General features: G+C 36.7%; 1 protein-coding gene across 1 annotated transcript in view; it reads left to right on the top strand.

The window, feature by feature from the left end:
• The window catches only part of ADGRG7 (adhesion G protein-coupled receptor G7), a 66,772-nt gene that overhangs the window by 5,815 nt on the left and 43,975 nt on the right, over positions 1-16,982 (top strand). Inside the window, exons 2-4 of the mRNA XM_077774943.1 lie at positions 11,594-11,707; positions 13,619-13,723; positions 16,224-16,336. Coding sequence (XP_077631069.1) covers positions 11,594-11,707; positions 13,619-13,723; positions 16,224-16,336 — 332 coding nt within the window. The remainder of the gene's footprint in view (positions 1-11,593; positions 11,708-13,618; positions 13,724-16,223; positions 16,337-16,982) is intronic.

The following is a 16,982-nucleotide window of genomic DNA, read 5'->3' as shown; positions in this document are numbered from 1 at the left end:
GATGACAGCTTTGTAGTATAGGCTAAAGTCTGGGATGGTGATGCCTCCCGTTTTGGTTTTCTTCTTCAATATTACTTTGGCTATTCGGGGTCTTTTGTGGTTCCATACAAATTTTAGGATAGTTTGTTCTAGTTTTGAGAATGCTGGTGCAATTTTGATTGGGATTGCATTGAAGGTGTAGATTGCTTTGTGTAGTAATGACATTTTAACAATATTTATTCTTCTGACCCATGAGCATAGAATGTTTTTCCATTTCTTTGAGTCTTCTTCAATTTCCTTTATAAGTTTACTATAGTTTTCTTCATAGAGATCTCTTATATCTTTGGTTAGGTTTATTCCTAGGTATTTTCTGGTGTGTGTGTGTGTGTGTGTGTGTGCGCGCGCGCGCACGCGCGCAATTGTGAATGGGATCAGTTTTTTGTTTTCTCTTTCTGTTGCTTCATTGTTGGTATATAAAAATGCAACCAATTTCTGTACGTTGATTTTGTATCTTGCAACTTTCCTGAATTCATGGATCAGTTCTAGTAGGCTTCTGGTGGAGTCTGCAGGGTTTTCTATGTAGAGTATCATGTCGTTGTGAAAAGTGAAAGCTTGACTTCCTCTTTGCCAATTCTGATGCCTTGGATTTCCTTTTGTTGTCTGATGGCTGATGCTAGGACTTCCAGCACTATGTTAAACAACAGTGGTGAGAGTGGACATCCCTGTCGTGTTCCTGATCTCAGGGGGAAAGCTCTCAGTTTTTCCTCATTGAGGATGATGTTAGCTGAGGGCTTCTCATAGATGGCTTTTATGATGTTTAAGTAAGGCCCTTCTATCTTGACTTTCTCGAGGGACTTTATTAAGAAGGATGCTGTATTTTGTCAGATATTTTTCCAGCATCCATTGACAGGATCATATTGTTTTTACCTTTTCTTTTGTTAATGTGATGTATCACACTGATTAGTTTGCGAGTATTGAACCAGTCCTATAACCCAGGAATGAATCCCACTTGATCATGGTAGATAATTCTTCTTATGTGCTGTTGAATTTGATTTACACGTATCTTGTTGAGGATTTTTGACAGATGCCAGGATTTTAAAACCCTAAAGAATTTGAGCTAGACACTAGAGTCTCCTGATGGAATTTCTTTGACTAAGGAAGAGTATTTTTATTCCTACACTTAAGTAAAATAGATTTTTCAAAACAGATTCCAATTTTGTCTAGTTTAGGAGAAGAAATGAAATTCACATTTTTCATTGGCATTTTTAGTATTTTATGCTACTTTCTCAAACAGCATGTAGTGTTACAGATGTTTTACATTTAATTTTCATGAAGTATGGTAAAGATATTGAAAATAGGACTAATATTCCTGGAAATACTACTTATTATAATGTAAGAAAATATAGAAAAATATTAATATTTTCCTGGTGTTATAAAAGAAAAATAAATGCTACTACTAAACACATTCCAGAGTGGGAATCCTCAAGTTGAAGCTGATACTCACCATCCCTGTTATTCCTGTGGTATAGGCAGCACTTTTAGGATGGAACAGGAGCACTTGATTAGTAACCAAGAGATCTGAGTTAACTCCACTCAGCTATCAATTATTTATTGACCTGAAACAAGTTACCTTTTATGTAGAATGTACTCTGTATGTAGAATGGGGATGTTGGGCTAATGAATAGCTAAATGTCATTTTTATGAGTCCATAGGTTTAAAAACTAGTTAAATGAAACAAAGCACTTAATCTTTCAGAGTCTGCCTTTCTTTACTTAAACTAAAGAGGCTTAAAAATACCAATACTCCCTTTGCTGTATACTGTAGGTAATTTAGGCATTTCAGGAGACAGGGTCTTGAACTGGGGAGCAAAAGGTTATAAAAATATGATTATCACAAAGGAGTGGTAGCTCAGCTTGGGCTGGATAGCCTCAACCAAAATGGAAATGCCAAACAGGCCTGTCAGCAAACGTTTGTTGTACTTTCTATGCTTCTGTCATTAAGCTGGGCCTGGAGATAAAATAAATAAAAATAAATAAATATAAAAGAAAGTAAACTCTAAAGAAGACTGTTTGGTAGTAATGAAAATAAGAACAAATCAATGGAATGGAAACAAAACAAGAATGGAGATCAACAAAACCAAAAGCTCATTTTTTGAAAAGATGAATTTAAGAAGATAAATATCCAGCGAGATTTGTTAAGACAGAAAGGCATAATGAAGCAACATGTGCAAAAGTAAAGCAGATCACAACACAGAGAAGTAGGATAACAGACAAGGTTTAAGCCAAACTCAAGAGGGCACGTTGACCCAGAGCCTACATTTCCTCTCCCAGGATTTGCGTTTTGCACATCTTGCATCTGGGTACCCAGAGTCCCTGCTGGGCTTCCAGGAAGATTTTGCGCACCTCTCTTCGCAAGTTCTTGTCTCTGGGGAGCCCCCCCCCTCCCCCGCGCAGTGCTTCCCTGGCCCATAGTTTGGTGGTGTGGCTCAGGTGTCTGTAGGTGGCAGCACAAGGCCGCCTTGGGCCTGGGACCCAGACAGGCATGAGGAGAGAGGGGGGCGGCCGCAGCCAGGGTTGCTCCTCACAGTCTGAAGTCCAACTCCGAGGAATCTACAGTTCCTAAATTCAGACTTGGACTTCCAGGTCCTTAGGAAGGTATGATTATTCTGACATTAGAATCAAGCACACGATCTTTATTTAGCAGTTTGTGAGCTTAATTTACAAGTTTTACACCTACTTTTATATAAATGATATATAGGTCTTCATTGTACTTTGTCCCAGACCCTGCATAGAGTTGTGTTGCTGGTGAAAATACAAATTAATACAACGGGGTGGGGCCAGCTGGAAATAACTGTCAAATGACAAAGGTGCACTCTTTGACACAGAATTGCACTTCTGGGAATTCGTTCTCCAGAAGAATTTGCACAATTGCAGGGAATATGTACAGTGCAATTTTGAAACAATTGAAAACAACACAAGTGTCCGTCAGTAAGTGGTCAGATAAATCAGGGTTTATTATAATAGACAGAATGCGGCTGTAAAAGAAGATGTGGAAGTTCTTTATGAACTGCTGTGGAAAGATTTTGGACATTCATTGTAAGGTGCAAGAGCAAGCTACAGAAAAGAGAGGACGAAAATAAGACTATAGTTTATATTTGCTTGTACTGAAAAAAGAAAGATTGGAAAAAATGAATAGAAATTATTACTTGTATATATTTATGGATGGGAGCAAGGTAATGTACCTTTGCATGTTATTTGTATTTTCCAACTCTGTGAATGTATTACCTATTAAAATGTATAATAAAATAAAGCAGCGATTAAAAAAACTAATAAAATCATAAGCAAACACCATGAAAATCTTATCCTAGCTAATATAAAAACTTTGGCCAAGTGGCAATTTTCTAAAAAAATATAAATGACCAAATTTATCCCCAAAGGAAGAAAAAGAACCTAAATAGAACTGAAACCATTAAAACAGTTGAATCATGGAGCCTGGGTGGATCAGGTGGTTAAGCATATTGATTTTGGCTCAGGTCATGATCTCATGGTTTCATGAGTTTGAGTCCTACATCAGGCTCTGGGCTGACAGTGCAGAGCCTGCTTGGGATTTTCTCTCTCCTTCTCTCTCTGTCCCTCCTCCCCCAAATAAAATTAACTTAAATATAGTAAAATAGTTGAATCAATAGTAAAAAACAAGACAAATAAAAACTGCAGTAAATGCTGTGTATTGATTATCTTAGATATAATAATAGTATAAAATATAATGCAACAGATAAATGACAATTTCAATATAGTGTTAACCTCTGGGGATGGAGAGAAAGGAATGTTGGTAGAAAGGAATATAAAGGGTCTCAATTCTTTCTGTAAAGTTTTATTACATATTTTTTGAAAAGTCTGAAGTAAATCTGAGAGAAACTTCCTGTCTTTTAAAACTGGCTTTAGGGTAGTGGGGGATGTTTTATACTCTGTACTTTGTGTATTTGAAGTATTCTACAATTTAAAAAGATTCACATGAGGGCACCTGGGAGGCTCAGTCAGTTAAGCATTGGGCTATTGATCTTAGTTCAGGTCGTTATATCACAGTTCGTGGATTCAAGTTCTGCATTGGGTTCTGTGGCGATGGCTGGAGCCTGCCTGGGAGTCTCTCTCTCCCTCTTTCTCGCTCCTCCCCCACTCTCTTTCACACATTCAGTCTCTCTCAAAATAAGTAAACAATAAATAAAAAGATTCACATATTTCCTTGGTTACACGGAGAAGTTTGTCATATAATAATTACAATTAAATCTCTCTTGGTAGATCTTAAGCTCTTTGAGGTCTGGATCCATATCTTCTTTTTTTATACTAATGACTTAATTTTTAGAGAAGTTTCAGGCTACAGTAAAATTAGGCAGAAAGTACAAAGTACAAAGTTCCCGTTTATTCTCTCTCACCACCCCTTCCCCTCCATATCTTCCTTTATTATTAATATCTTACACTAGTGGGTTGCTTTTGTTATATAATTAATGAACAAATATTGATACATTATTAATTAAAATGCATTTTACGTTAAGGTTCATTATTTGTGTTGTACAGTTTGGTGGATTTTGACAAATATAATGACGAATATCCACTGTTACAGTATCATACAGAATAGTTCATTTGCCTGAAAATCCCCTTTGCTTCATCTATTCATCCCTCTCTCCCTTTTGCAACCCCTCAATCTTTTTACTGTTTCTATAGTTTTGCCTTTCCAGAATGTCATATTTAAATTTTTTTTGTGTTTATTTTTGAGAGTGAGAGTGTGAGAGCATGCACGTGCACGTAGAACTGCATGAGTGAGGGAGGGGCAGACAGAAAGGGAGACACAGAATCTGAAGCTGGCTCTAGGCCTTGAGCTGTCAGTACAGAGCCCAATGATGGGCTCAAGCTCATGAACTGTGAGATCATGACCTGAGCTGAAGTCAGATGCTTAACTGACTGAGTCACCCAGGCACCCCTCCAGAGTATCATATTTAGAATCATATAGTGTGTAGCCTTTTCAGCCTGGCTTCTTTAACTTAGCTAAATGTATTTAAGATTCCTCCATATCTTTTGGGACCTTCACAGCTCAGTTCCCTTTATGGCTGAATAATATTCCATTGTACAGATATACCACAGCTTTCTTAAAAACCCATTTACTTGATGATGAGTGATGTTGAGCATTTTTTCATGTGTCTGTTAACCATCTGGATGTCTTCTTTAGAAAAATGTCTGTTCATGTCATTTGCCCATTTCTTACTTGGATTATTGGTTTCTTGGGGGGTGTTGAGTTTGGTAAGTTCTTTATAGATTTTGGATACTAATCCTTTATTGGATATGCCATTTGCAAATATCTTCTCCCATTCTGTCGGTTGCCTTTTAGCATTGCTGATTCTTTCCTTTGCTGTGCAGAAGATTTTCATCTTAATGAGGTCCCAATAGTTTATTTTTGCTTAGTTTCCCTTGCCTTTGGGAACATGCCAAGTAAGAAACTGTTGCAGCTGAGGTCAAAGAGCTTGTTGCCTGTTTCCTCCTCTAGGATTTTGATAGCTTTCTGTCTTTCATCCATTTTGAGTTTATTTTTGTGTATGGTGTAAGAAAGTGGTCCAGGCTCATTCTTCTGCATCATTCATCATCAGGGAAATACAAATTGGGATTTATTCCAGATTTGCAAGGCTAGTTCAAAACTTGAAAATCAGTTAATATAATTCATCATATCAATAGGCTAAAAAAGAAAAATCGCATGATTGTATCAATAAATACAGAAAAAGCATTCAACAAAATCCCACTACCATTCATGCTAAAAACTCTTAGCAAGGTGGAAATATAGGGGAACTGTATCACCTGGATACAGTACATCTACAAAAAACATAAACCAATCTCATACTCAATGGTAAGAAATTAGATGCTTTCCCCTAAGATGAGAACATGTTGTAAAGGAAGAGAAGGAGAAATTGGGAATACTGTGTTATGTTATAATATTTTCTATATATTATTGGGTTTGATTTGCTAATACTTTGTTGAGGGGTCTTGCCTTTATATTCATGAGAGGTATTGATATATGATTCCCTTTCTTGTAATGTCGTTATCTAATTTTGGTGTTAGAATAATACTGGCCTCATAGAATGAGTTAGAAAGTCTTCCTTTTGCTTCTGTTTTCTAGAAGACACTGTAAAACATTGATACCAATTTTTCCTCAAATGTTTGGTAGGACTCAGCAGCAAATCCATCTGGTGCTTGGTGCCTTTTGTTTTGGAAGCTTATTGATTATTGATTCAATTTCTTTATCAATATAGGCCTATTCAGATGATCTATTCTCCTTGTGTGAGTTCAGTAGATTGTGTCCTTCAAGGACTTGGTCCATTTCATCTAGGTTATCAAATTTGGGGCATAGAGATGTTCACAATATTTCTTTGTTATTCTTTAATGTTCATGGGATCAGTAGTGCTGACTCTTTTTCAGACCTGTTATTAGTAATTTGTGCCTTCTCTCTCTTTTTTTTTAATGGTTAGACTGTCTAGAGGTTTGTCAATTTTAATGACCTTTTCAAATAAGAAGCTTTTGGTTTCATTGATTTTTGTCTATTAATTTCCTATTTTCATCATTTATTTTTGCTCTGATTTTTAATTATTTGTTTAAAATAAAAAGAAAGTGGATTTAGATTAGTTGTAAATGTATATTGCAAACTCTAGAGTAACTACCAATTTTTTTTGTTTTTTTGAAAGAGAGAGCAAGTGGGGGAGAGGAGCAGGGGCAGAGGGAGAGAGAGAAAGAATCCCAAGCAGGCTCCATGCTCAGTGCAGAGCCACATTTCTCTGGGATCGCGACCTAAGCTGAAATCTGGTCAGATGCTCAACTGACTGAGCCACCCAGGTGCCCCCAAAATGTATTTTTTAAGTGTATTTATTTATTTTGTGTGTGGGGAGAGAGAGAGGGAGAGAGAGAGAGAAAAAGAGAATGAGTTGGGGAAGGGCAGAGAGAGACAGAATCCCAAGCAGGCTCTTTGGGAGACTGATGAGGTTTTCAATCTCACAAAGGATGAGATCATGACCTGAGCCCAAATCTAAGGTTGGACGCCCAACTAATCTAAGTCCCTAATCTAAGTCCACTTTCTGATATCAGTCTGTAGCCTCATAAGTACTGCCAGGACTTATTACCAGTACAGTATTACCAATTCCTCCTTCTCTTCCCTTACAACATTTTTTTTCTGTCATTTATTTCATTTTTCCATAAGCTATACTTACCTCATACATCATTGCTGTTATTATTTTGAATAAACTTATTTGTAAGAGCAATTAAGAATTAAAAAACTAGGGGCACCTGGGTGGCTCAGTTGATTAAGTGTCTGACTTCAGCTTAGGTCATGATCTCACGGTTTGTGAGTTCAAGCCCCATGTTAGGCTTTGTGCTGACAGCTCAGAGCCTGGAGCCTGCTTCAGATTCTGTCTCTCTGTCTTTCTGACCCTCCCCCACTGTCTCTCTCTCTCTCAAAAATAAATAAACATTTAAAAAATTAACAAAAAAGAATAAAAAATTAAAAGATTGTTATTTACCTTCATTTATTCCTTCTCTAATGCTCTTCATTTCTTACACAGATTCAAGTTTCTGACCTATATAATTTCCTTCTCTTTGGAAAAACTTTTAACATTTCTTGTAAGGCAGATCTACTGGTGTCAAACTCCCTCAATTTTTGTCTGAGTGTCTTTATTTCTCATTTACTTTTAAAGGATAATTCCTTGGATACAGAATTGTTTATTAGTGTGTTTTTCTTCCAATACTGAATATTTCAGTATAGTATTTTATTGCTTGCATACCTTGTGAGAAGAGTTTCAATGTAATTCTTATACTTGTTTCTCTACAGATAAACTTCCTCCTCCCACCACATTTCTGGCTTATTTTGAAATTTTCTCTTTGTCATTGATTTTCTGAATTTTGAATAAAATGTGCCTAATTGTAGTTTCATTGTTATTGTTTGTTTTTCTTTTTGTTTTTTTGCTTTTGTTTTGACATTTATCCTGGTTGGTGTTCTCTGATCTAGATCTGTATTTGGTGTCTGTCATTTATTTTGGAATATCTTCAGACATTAAGGCTTCAAATATTTTTTCTGTTCCTTTATCCCTTTCCTTTTCTTCTAGTATTACCAATATGTGTATGTTACACCTTTTGGTCCATAGTTTTTAAGATACTCTTTTACATTTTTCATTCTTTTTTCTCTTTGTATTTTAGTTTAGGAAATTCTACTGATATTTGTTCAAGCTCAGTTATTCTTTTCTTGGACCTGTCCAGTCTACTGATGGACCCATCAAAGGCATTCTTCATTTCTGTTACAATATTTTTGGTCTCTAGCATTTCTTTTGATTCTTTCTTAGAGTTTCCATCTCTCTAATATTACTCACTTGTTCTTACATGTTACCTCCTTTTTGCATTAAATCTCTTGGGATATTAACCATAGTTATTTAAATTCCTGGTCTGATAATTACAAAATATCTGCCATATATAAGTCTGTTTCTGATGCTTGGTTTGTCTATTCAGGCTGTTTTTTGCCTTTTGGCATGCTTTGTGTTTTTTTGGTTGAAAGTTAGACATGATGGGTTAGACAAGAAGAATTGAGGTACAGGCCTTTCGTGTGAGGTTTTATGTTCAACTAGCTAGAAGCTAGGCCATGTTCACTGTTTGCTGTACCTGTAAGTGTGTTGTGCCCGAGTCGCAAGTCCCAGAGACCTCCAAGGAGCCGGCATCGATGCAAATACAAAAGGGTCTTTATTACAAGCTCAAGCAGGGGCTCACCAGCCTACTGGTGTCATGGCAGCAAGGTGAAGCCAAGAACAAGAGCGAGTTGGGTTTTTAAGGAGTAAGGGATGGGGGTGTTACTGTACATGTAGCATCATCACATAAACACCAGTTACAATTGCACAGCACCCCTGCTAACAGCTTTGACCATTCAGTATCTGTGAGGTGTTCATTACTTTTGGTGGGACCCAATCATGACTTTTGAGAATCCTTTGAAAATGACCAATTATGAGGTGAGTTCAAAGGGCCCACGTGGAGTTCAGGCAAGCTGTGAGAAATTGGCTAGTTTGTATCTGCAGTTCCCAGCCTTGACTCAGACCATAGGAATGTTTCTTTTTACTTTTTGATTAGCTGAACTGAGGGCGGTCTGAGGATGGCTTTAGCCTTGAAGAGTCGGAGGCTTTTCCTGGGACTGGGACTGGGGCTACGTGCAGCCCGAGGTTTCTCTTAATGGAGGACTTAATTTTTGGCTCTTCAAGTGTTCCTTGCGAGTCAATCTCTCCACCCCCACTCCCTACCCCTTGTGCAAACACTATTCAGATTTTATCACCATAGATTAGTTTTATTGTGCTTGAATCCCTGAAGAATAAATGATCATTGCCATTTTAAACCACTAAGTTTTGGGGTGACTTATTCTGCAGCAATAGATAACTAACAGAGACATCACCTCTGAAGGCTCATTCCAACTCTAACTCTCTTGCAATTCTATTTCTTCCTCTACCCAGTCCTGCCTCCATGACTCCCCCACTCTGACAAGTATGGATTCCAAAATGCTGAAACCTTTATATAGATAAATCTTCAATTCAGAATTTGTGTTTCAGGGAACCCAATTGTGGCAGTTCTATTCATGGTAGCCCAAAAAAAAAAAAAAAAGTCCATTAACTGAATATACAAATTACTGTATATTCATACAATGGATTATTGATTATTTAGCAATAAACACAGCAACATAAATGAATCTGGATAACATTACATTAACAAAGTATTCAGACATAAAAGACTAAATATTGGATATATATTTTTTAATATATGGTTTTATGTTTATTTATTTATTTTTTGAGAGAGAGGGAGAGAGCAAGCTCGGGAGGGTGAGAGAGGCAGAGAGAAATCCCAAGCAGGCTCTGTGTTGTCAGTATAGAGCCTGACAATGGGAGGGGGGGTATCTCACAAACCATGAGTACATGACCTGAGCTGAAACCAAAAGTCAGACACGTAACTGACTGAGCCAACCAGGCACCCCTAAACTTTTGTCCAGAATTTAGAAGTGTTATCTGTGGGAGGGGTAAATTTTACAATCTACTCTATCATTATTGGAGCAGGAACTCTGCCTTGTGTATTTTTAAGCTTAATTTGTTTACCATCCACCCTATCTTCAATGTAGAGACCTCAGTCTTCCCAGCTCAAAATAATCACTAGATCCTTACAATCTTGTCCCAGGTATGCTTCCTGAATCTGTTGACACCTAACTTCCTCAAAACCACTGCTCTACATCTGATCCCCATTTAACTGGCCTTCCTTGCCGCCTAGCCTCAGTCACTTCTCATATTGCTTGAGGCAGCTTTTTAAAACACATTCCTTATTATGTTACTACCTTGTTTTAAGATCTCTCTAGACTTGGGGCATCTGGGTGGCTCAATCAGTTGGGCATCTGACTTCAGCTCAGGTCATGATCTCACAGTTTGTGCATTCAAGCCCCATGTCAGGCTAAGAGATGGCATTACAGAGTTGGCGTCGGATTCTCTGTCTCCCTCTCTCTGCCCCTCCTCCACTTTTGTGTGTGTGTGTTGTGTGTGTGTGCACACGCGCGCACGCTATCTCTTTCTCTCAAAAATAAATAAACATTAAAAAAATTTTAAACAGCTCTCTTTAGACTGTTGCAGGATTAAATCTCCTTGACTAGGTGTATAAACCCACTCATAATCCAGTCTATGTCCTGCTGTTACTCCACATAGAACTAATGTTCCTTATTTGTTAAACTTTACTATGTTCCTTGGACACATCAGAACTTTCCATATTTTGTGATTTTGTACTCTGTATCCTGCCTGTTTGGGGCCATCCTTTTTTATCTGGCTTTTCTAGATTAGTCTTAAAATCTGATTCAAATACCACCTGTTCTGGAAAGTCATTCCTGGATAAATTGCCTCTGTCCTAAACATCTCTCTTCTGTGTTCTTAAAGCCTGAAAAAATCTGCATGTTGACTTAGGTGTCCTAACTGGCTATCTGCCTGCCTGCCTGCCTGCCTATCTATCTATCTATCTATCTATCTATCTATCTATATCTATCTATCTAATCTGTTTATTCTCTTGTTTCCCTCAGTAGATTCTAATCTTGCCAGAGTCCCACTTCTGCCAGGTCCAGGGGTCCCTGAAAGATGGATGGTGTCGGCAAGGGAGGGATGAGGGAAGCATAAGATTCCTAATACCAATTAGCAAGGTGACTTTGGGGTTGGTACTCAAGCTGAAATAATTGGGTGGGGGTAGATATCAGGGTCACCATCTGACGGTAAGAGTCCGTGCAACTTACCTTAACCACATAAGGAGTTCTTACTCAACCTATGAGTTCAGAAAATGGCTGCCAACATAATCTCCTTGTTCAAAGTATTGTGTCTTTTAAATATAGCTTTTTGGTATTAATAACCTCTCTTATACATTGTATATCCTGTGTAAATTCTCAATATATACTTTTGTTCATGATGATGTTACAAAAAATGCTTCTCCAGTGGTACTCAAGGTGATTGTTTTACATGTAGAAATTAAAGGCTTCACACCCAAAAGGAGAAACTGATCAGCCAGTTTGTGAACTATTCTATTATTTATTGTTTTTTAAGGAACATCAACCCCCACATCAAACACCGAAATATCCCTCTGCAGTAATGGTGGAACCTGGGAAAATGGCAGATGCATTTGTCCAGAAATGTGGAAAGGATGGAGATGTACAATCCGTAAGTTACCTGGGATGGTACTAGGGTATGAGGTTAGGTGGCTCGTGTTAATAAGGACAACAGCAAAGCTTCTCAAATGCATCTGTTAATGATTTAGTAACAATGGGTTTAATGACAATGGCTTTAGGATGCGTTTATTAGCTTGATAGTAAAAGCTGAGTCTTCTTCTTGGGCTATTTACTCGTATGTTCAAGATATATCTAGTATGTTTCCCAACTATCAAGTTTCTCTATAAACTGACATGCTTTTCCTTCTGGTTGCGCTGTTAACTTCAAGGCAATGGGTGATATGGTTTTCTCAGGTCCTGCTGGTTGGTACTATGCTATATTACCCCATTTCAGATATCACAATTCTAATATAATTTAACTTTTCTGAGACCAAAGTACATCTTCCTATCTAACTATACATTGAGATGAAGTTTTTGTCTTTTTATTCTTTCTTTTAATGAGATGTTAAATTAGCAGTTTGACTTCAGACAGTGCTCTCTCAGAATCAAAGTTCAAAGCTACTTCTTTTTTTATTTTTTTTATGTATTATTTTTTTTTCTAGGAGAGAGAGAGAGAGAGAGCATGAGCAGGGGAGGGTCAGAGAGAGAGGGAGTCACAGACTGAAACAAGCTCCAGGCTCTGAGCTGGCAGTCAGCACAGAGCCTGATGCAGGGCTCGAACCCACGAACCGCGAGATCATGACCTAAGCGAAAGTCGGACGTTTAACCACTAAGCCACCCAGGCGCCCCGCTACTTCTGTTTTTAATTGAAGCATAATTGACACACAATGTTACATTAGTTTCACGTGTACAGCCTAGTGATTCAACAACTCTACCCATTATGCTATGTTCACCGCAAGGGTAGCTACCATCTATCACCATACGATGCTGGTATAGTACCATTGACTTTATTCCCTGTGCTGTACCTTTTATTCTAGTAATTTGTTTACTCCATAACTAGAAGCCTATATCTCCCACTTTCCTTCACTCATTTCACCAATTCCTCAACCCCTCTGGCAACCACTCTGTATTTATGCATCTGTTTCTGTTTTTTGTTTATTTATTCATTTTTTTAGATTCCACATATAAGTGAAGTAATATAGTATTTTTCCTTTTCTGTTTTACTTATTTTACTTAGCGTAATACCCTCTAGGTCCATCCATGTTGTTGCAAATGGCAAAGTCTCATTCTTTTTTATGGCTAAGTAATATTCATGTATATAAAATATATGTGAATTCATTAATATATATAAAAAATATATAATATACATTATATATGACTCTTCCCACCAAATATATATATGTAATATAAGTATATATATAAATATACATATGTAAATATATATATTTCTTTATCCATTCATCTACTGATAGATATGTAGGTTACTTTCCTGTCTTGGATATTATACATAATATTTCAAAGCTACATCTTCATCTAAAGTATGCTTCCCAATTCTCTGTATACTTTATGTTCCCTTCTTCAGATGTACAACCCTAGAAATGTACTCCTATTGTTTCCTGCACTCCTACAAGCCAGTATATCTCACATGCTTCATGACTTTGGTCTTTTTGCTTTGACCCACATGCCCTTTGGTACTATAGGCTGTATGTGTTTAATGTTCAAGATTGCAACTATTGATTACACTATCTTTTTTGATGTGTCAGTTATCACATCCTACCTCTACCAGGTTATATATCGTGTGCATTTTAACTAAAACCCATTATCTAATGTACTAGTTTTTCTAATGGTATTAACTCAATCAGATAAAAAAATATGAAATTCCTGGTATGTCAATGAGTCTTAAAGTTTTTCATCCTTCAAATTACACTAAATAAGCTTTGAACTTTGACTTTTATCTGGTTTGAAATTTTAAAAAGAAAATTACAGTTTATAACAACAAAATATATTTTGTCTTTTCATTATAGCTAATGTCTGTAATAACAGTACCGAGTATGGTTTTACTTTTGACCAAATTGCAGTGGGAAAATATGGTCCTTCCAAGCAAAAATGTGGCAAGAACACTTTAAATGGTATGTGTTTTTCCAAACATCTCCTCTGTGTAAGCATATGAATTGCTCTGCTGTGTCATACCTAGCATCCCTCCAACTAGTATTAAGTTCCTGGAAGAGGCATCAAAGAAGGTTTCAATGGAAGGGTTTGGCTCCCTTTCATGATACTAATGTTCAAAGTTTAGGATGCAACTTCACATAATTCTAATTCTCCTAAAAACTATAGTATAGATCAGTTATAAATTCCTTTTACTCCTTCTTCCATTGGTTTATTTCCCCAGTTTACTGTATTTGATCATGTTAATATCTTCTCACTGTGTTATGTAACTTGTCTGAATATTAAACATTAGGTATAGATTTGTACTATGTCTACTTTCAGACTTCATCTTTCTAGGTAGAGCTGCTCAGTTAAGTCTGTCCACACTTGGTAGTACTTCATCTCCTTGGTCATTTTATTATTATTTTTTAATTTTTTTATATTTTTAATGTTTTTCCCTGGTCATTTTAGTTATCCATCTTGGAACATTCCCTAGTTTCATCATACCTTTCTTGAAGCATGACAACCTTGTGTGCATGGACACATTCCAAGAATAAAGGAACAAATAACATTTTTACAATGTTTTTTAAACATTTTTTAAATGCTCCCTGATGATATTCAGGGTTTTGATGACTTATTTCAAAGCTGTATTGGGTAATATCTTCTGAGAGTAGCCCTTAAAAATTCATAGATTCCTTTTTTGACAGCTTAGAACCCCATTTTCTCTCAATGTTTTACCTGAATTTTGTTTGCATTGATATTCATTTGACCACTCCTCCTGTCTCTCACATCTTCCTGCAGGATATCATCATTTCTTACAGCACTGTATATCTCAATAACAGCCAATTCTAGATCATTTATGACAATGTTTGATAGAACTTCATTCAGTAATAACCCTGGGGAGAATCTCACATTTTATTTGGATATATATTTTTGTTTATATCAAGCTCTTTGAAACACTGCAGTATTTATAGGTACTGGTCTTTCCTGTGTGTTTCTTTACCTTATTTATTCTAAGAGATTATGTAAACCAGTATTCCATTTGCAGAATCCAAATTGCCTTTGCCCACATATATCATACCTACTCAAATATTCATGATCCTATTCATTACATAAATCCTTCTAGCCTCTTGATTAAAAGCTCAGAAGGTGAAAGACATGGGTCTTCATGTATGGGTACTTACTTACTTTTATTACTGTATGTCATGGATACTGTCTTAATTTTTATATGTTTTATATGTCTTAAATATTTCATTATAATTTATAAAAGAGATACAGCTACAAGAAATAACTATGTGCTACCAAATCTGGAACAGTAAAAATGTCAGTAATATATGCATCAAAGGACATCACACTCATTTGATTTTTTAAATGTTTTTGGGATAAAAGAATCACCATCTTTCATTTGGTTCGTTTATTTGGTTCTTTTTATTTTCTGAGCAACTATTATGAAAAAGTTTATTTTACTTACCTTTGAATTTCAGATTGAGGCCGTAAAATAATTTTAAGGATATAGATTCCAAATATTGGCAAATATACTTTTAGTTTTATATTAAGAATTACTTCTAAACTATTCAATTTTATATAACAAATGACCAAAATATTTTCAATGATTTTGAGTCGGTAGATTTATACTTGTAGGAGGTGATTTTATCTGTTAACAGCTTCTTAAGACACTGAATTAGGGAGGCTCAGTGATAATTATAGGAAATAAACCCAATGATTCAAAAGTATTGAGAGTCAATCAGATATCAAATAGGTGCTATAATACAGTAGAACTCTTTGCCTTTCAGGTATTACTCAGGTTTGGATAAAGAAGGAAAGATCAATATATAATTCATTATCTAGTAGGAATTTTTCATATTGTTTCCCATCTCTCAATCCTCATCATATCCAATTCAAAGCCCTATGTCCTTAGTTGCTGGAAGGCCTTGCAGACTTCAAAGAAAGGAAATAGTTGACTGGTCTTTTAAATTCCAGATTTAAAAATCAAGACAGATGATATCTGCCTTTAAGATTCCTGTAGTAACTGCACAATTCACTTTTCCATTCCTGTATATTAAACCACCCCAAATTTTGTGGCTTAAAAGAATTAATGATTTAGATTTCTCATTGTTCTGTGGGTTTATTCTGGCAGATGGAGTGCTGACATGGCAAGACTGAAGGGCCTCAGTTCTCTTCCACATAGCCTCCCATTCTCTAGTAGACTGGAGCTGCTTCCTAATTCAACAGTCGTGGGACAGTGTGCCAAGGGGGTGAAGGCTGAAACTTCGTCTTCTTGAGGCCAGGTTCTGGAGCTCTCACAGAACATTCTCTTGGTCAATGCTAGTTATAAGTCCAGCCTCAATTCAATGAAGGAATAGACTCCACTTTTTGGTGGGAGAAGCAGCTAAATTATACTGAAATGGGGATGTGTATAGGGGCACATTATTGGTGGCCACCTTTGCAAACATTATTTTTTTCTTCTTCTTCTTTTTATTAAAGCGGGCCGTGCAAGAGCTACCCGTCTGTGCAGTATTTCTATATATGGACAGATAGTATTAGGAAATGTGACAGTAGGAGATTGCGATCAAAATCTGGAGACCCTGGAAAAGAAGGTATGCCATATAGTCCATGTTCTGGGTAGCTGGAAAAATTTCGGATTCTGTGTAAAGTCTTGGTTCTTTAGATACCTGATGGTCAGATCGATGCTTTTTAAACATTTTTTAAAAATTTATAATTTTTAAAATATTTATTTCTTTTTAAGAGATAGACAGAGTGCAGGCAGAAGAGGGGCAGAGAGAGAGAGAGAGAGAGAATGAGAGAGGAAGCGAGACACAGAATCTGAAGCAGTCTCCAGGCTCTGAGTTGTCAGCACAGAGCCTGAGGCGGGACTTGAACTCATGAAACATGAGATTATGATCAGAGCCGAAGTTGGACATTTAACTGACTGAGCCACTCAGGAGTCCCTGAATCAATGCTTTTAAAACTCTCAAATTAGAAATAACAAAAACTGGGGTGCTTGGGTGGCTCAGTCGATTAAGACTTCAGCTTGGGTCATGATCTCAAGGCTCATCAGTTCAAGCCCTGTGTTGGCGTCTATGCTGTGACAACTCAGAACTGGAGACTGCTTCTGATTCTGTGTCTCCCTTTTCTCTGCCCCCTCCTGTCACGCTGAGTCTGTCTCTCTCAAAATTAATAAACATTAAAAATAAGAAATAACAAAAACTGGTAACTAAAGCCACTCTTTTATTTTTATTTTTT

This window comes from Crocuta crocuta, unplaced genomic scaffold, assembly GCF_008692635.1.
Source record: "Crocuta crocuta isolate KB4526 unplaced genomic scaffold, BGI_CrCroc_1.0 scaffold6, whole genome shotgun sequence".
Classification (NCBI taxonomy): domain Eukaryota; kingdom Metazoa; phylum Chordata; class Mammalia; order Carnivora; family Hyaenidae; genus Crocuta; species Crocuta crocuta.
This window is presented reverse-complemented; position numbering and strand designations above follow the sequence as displayed.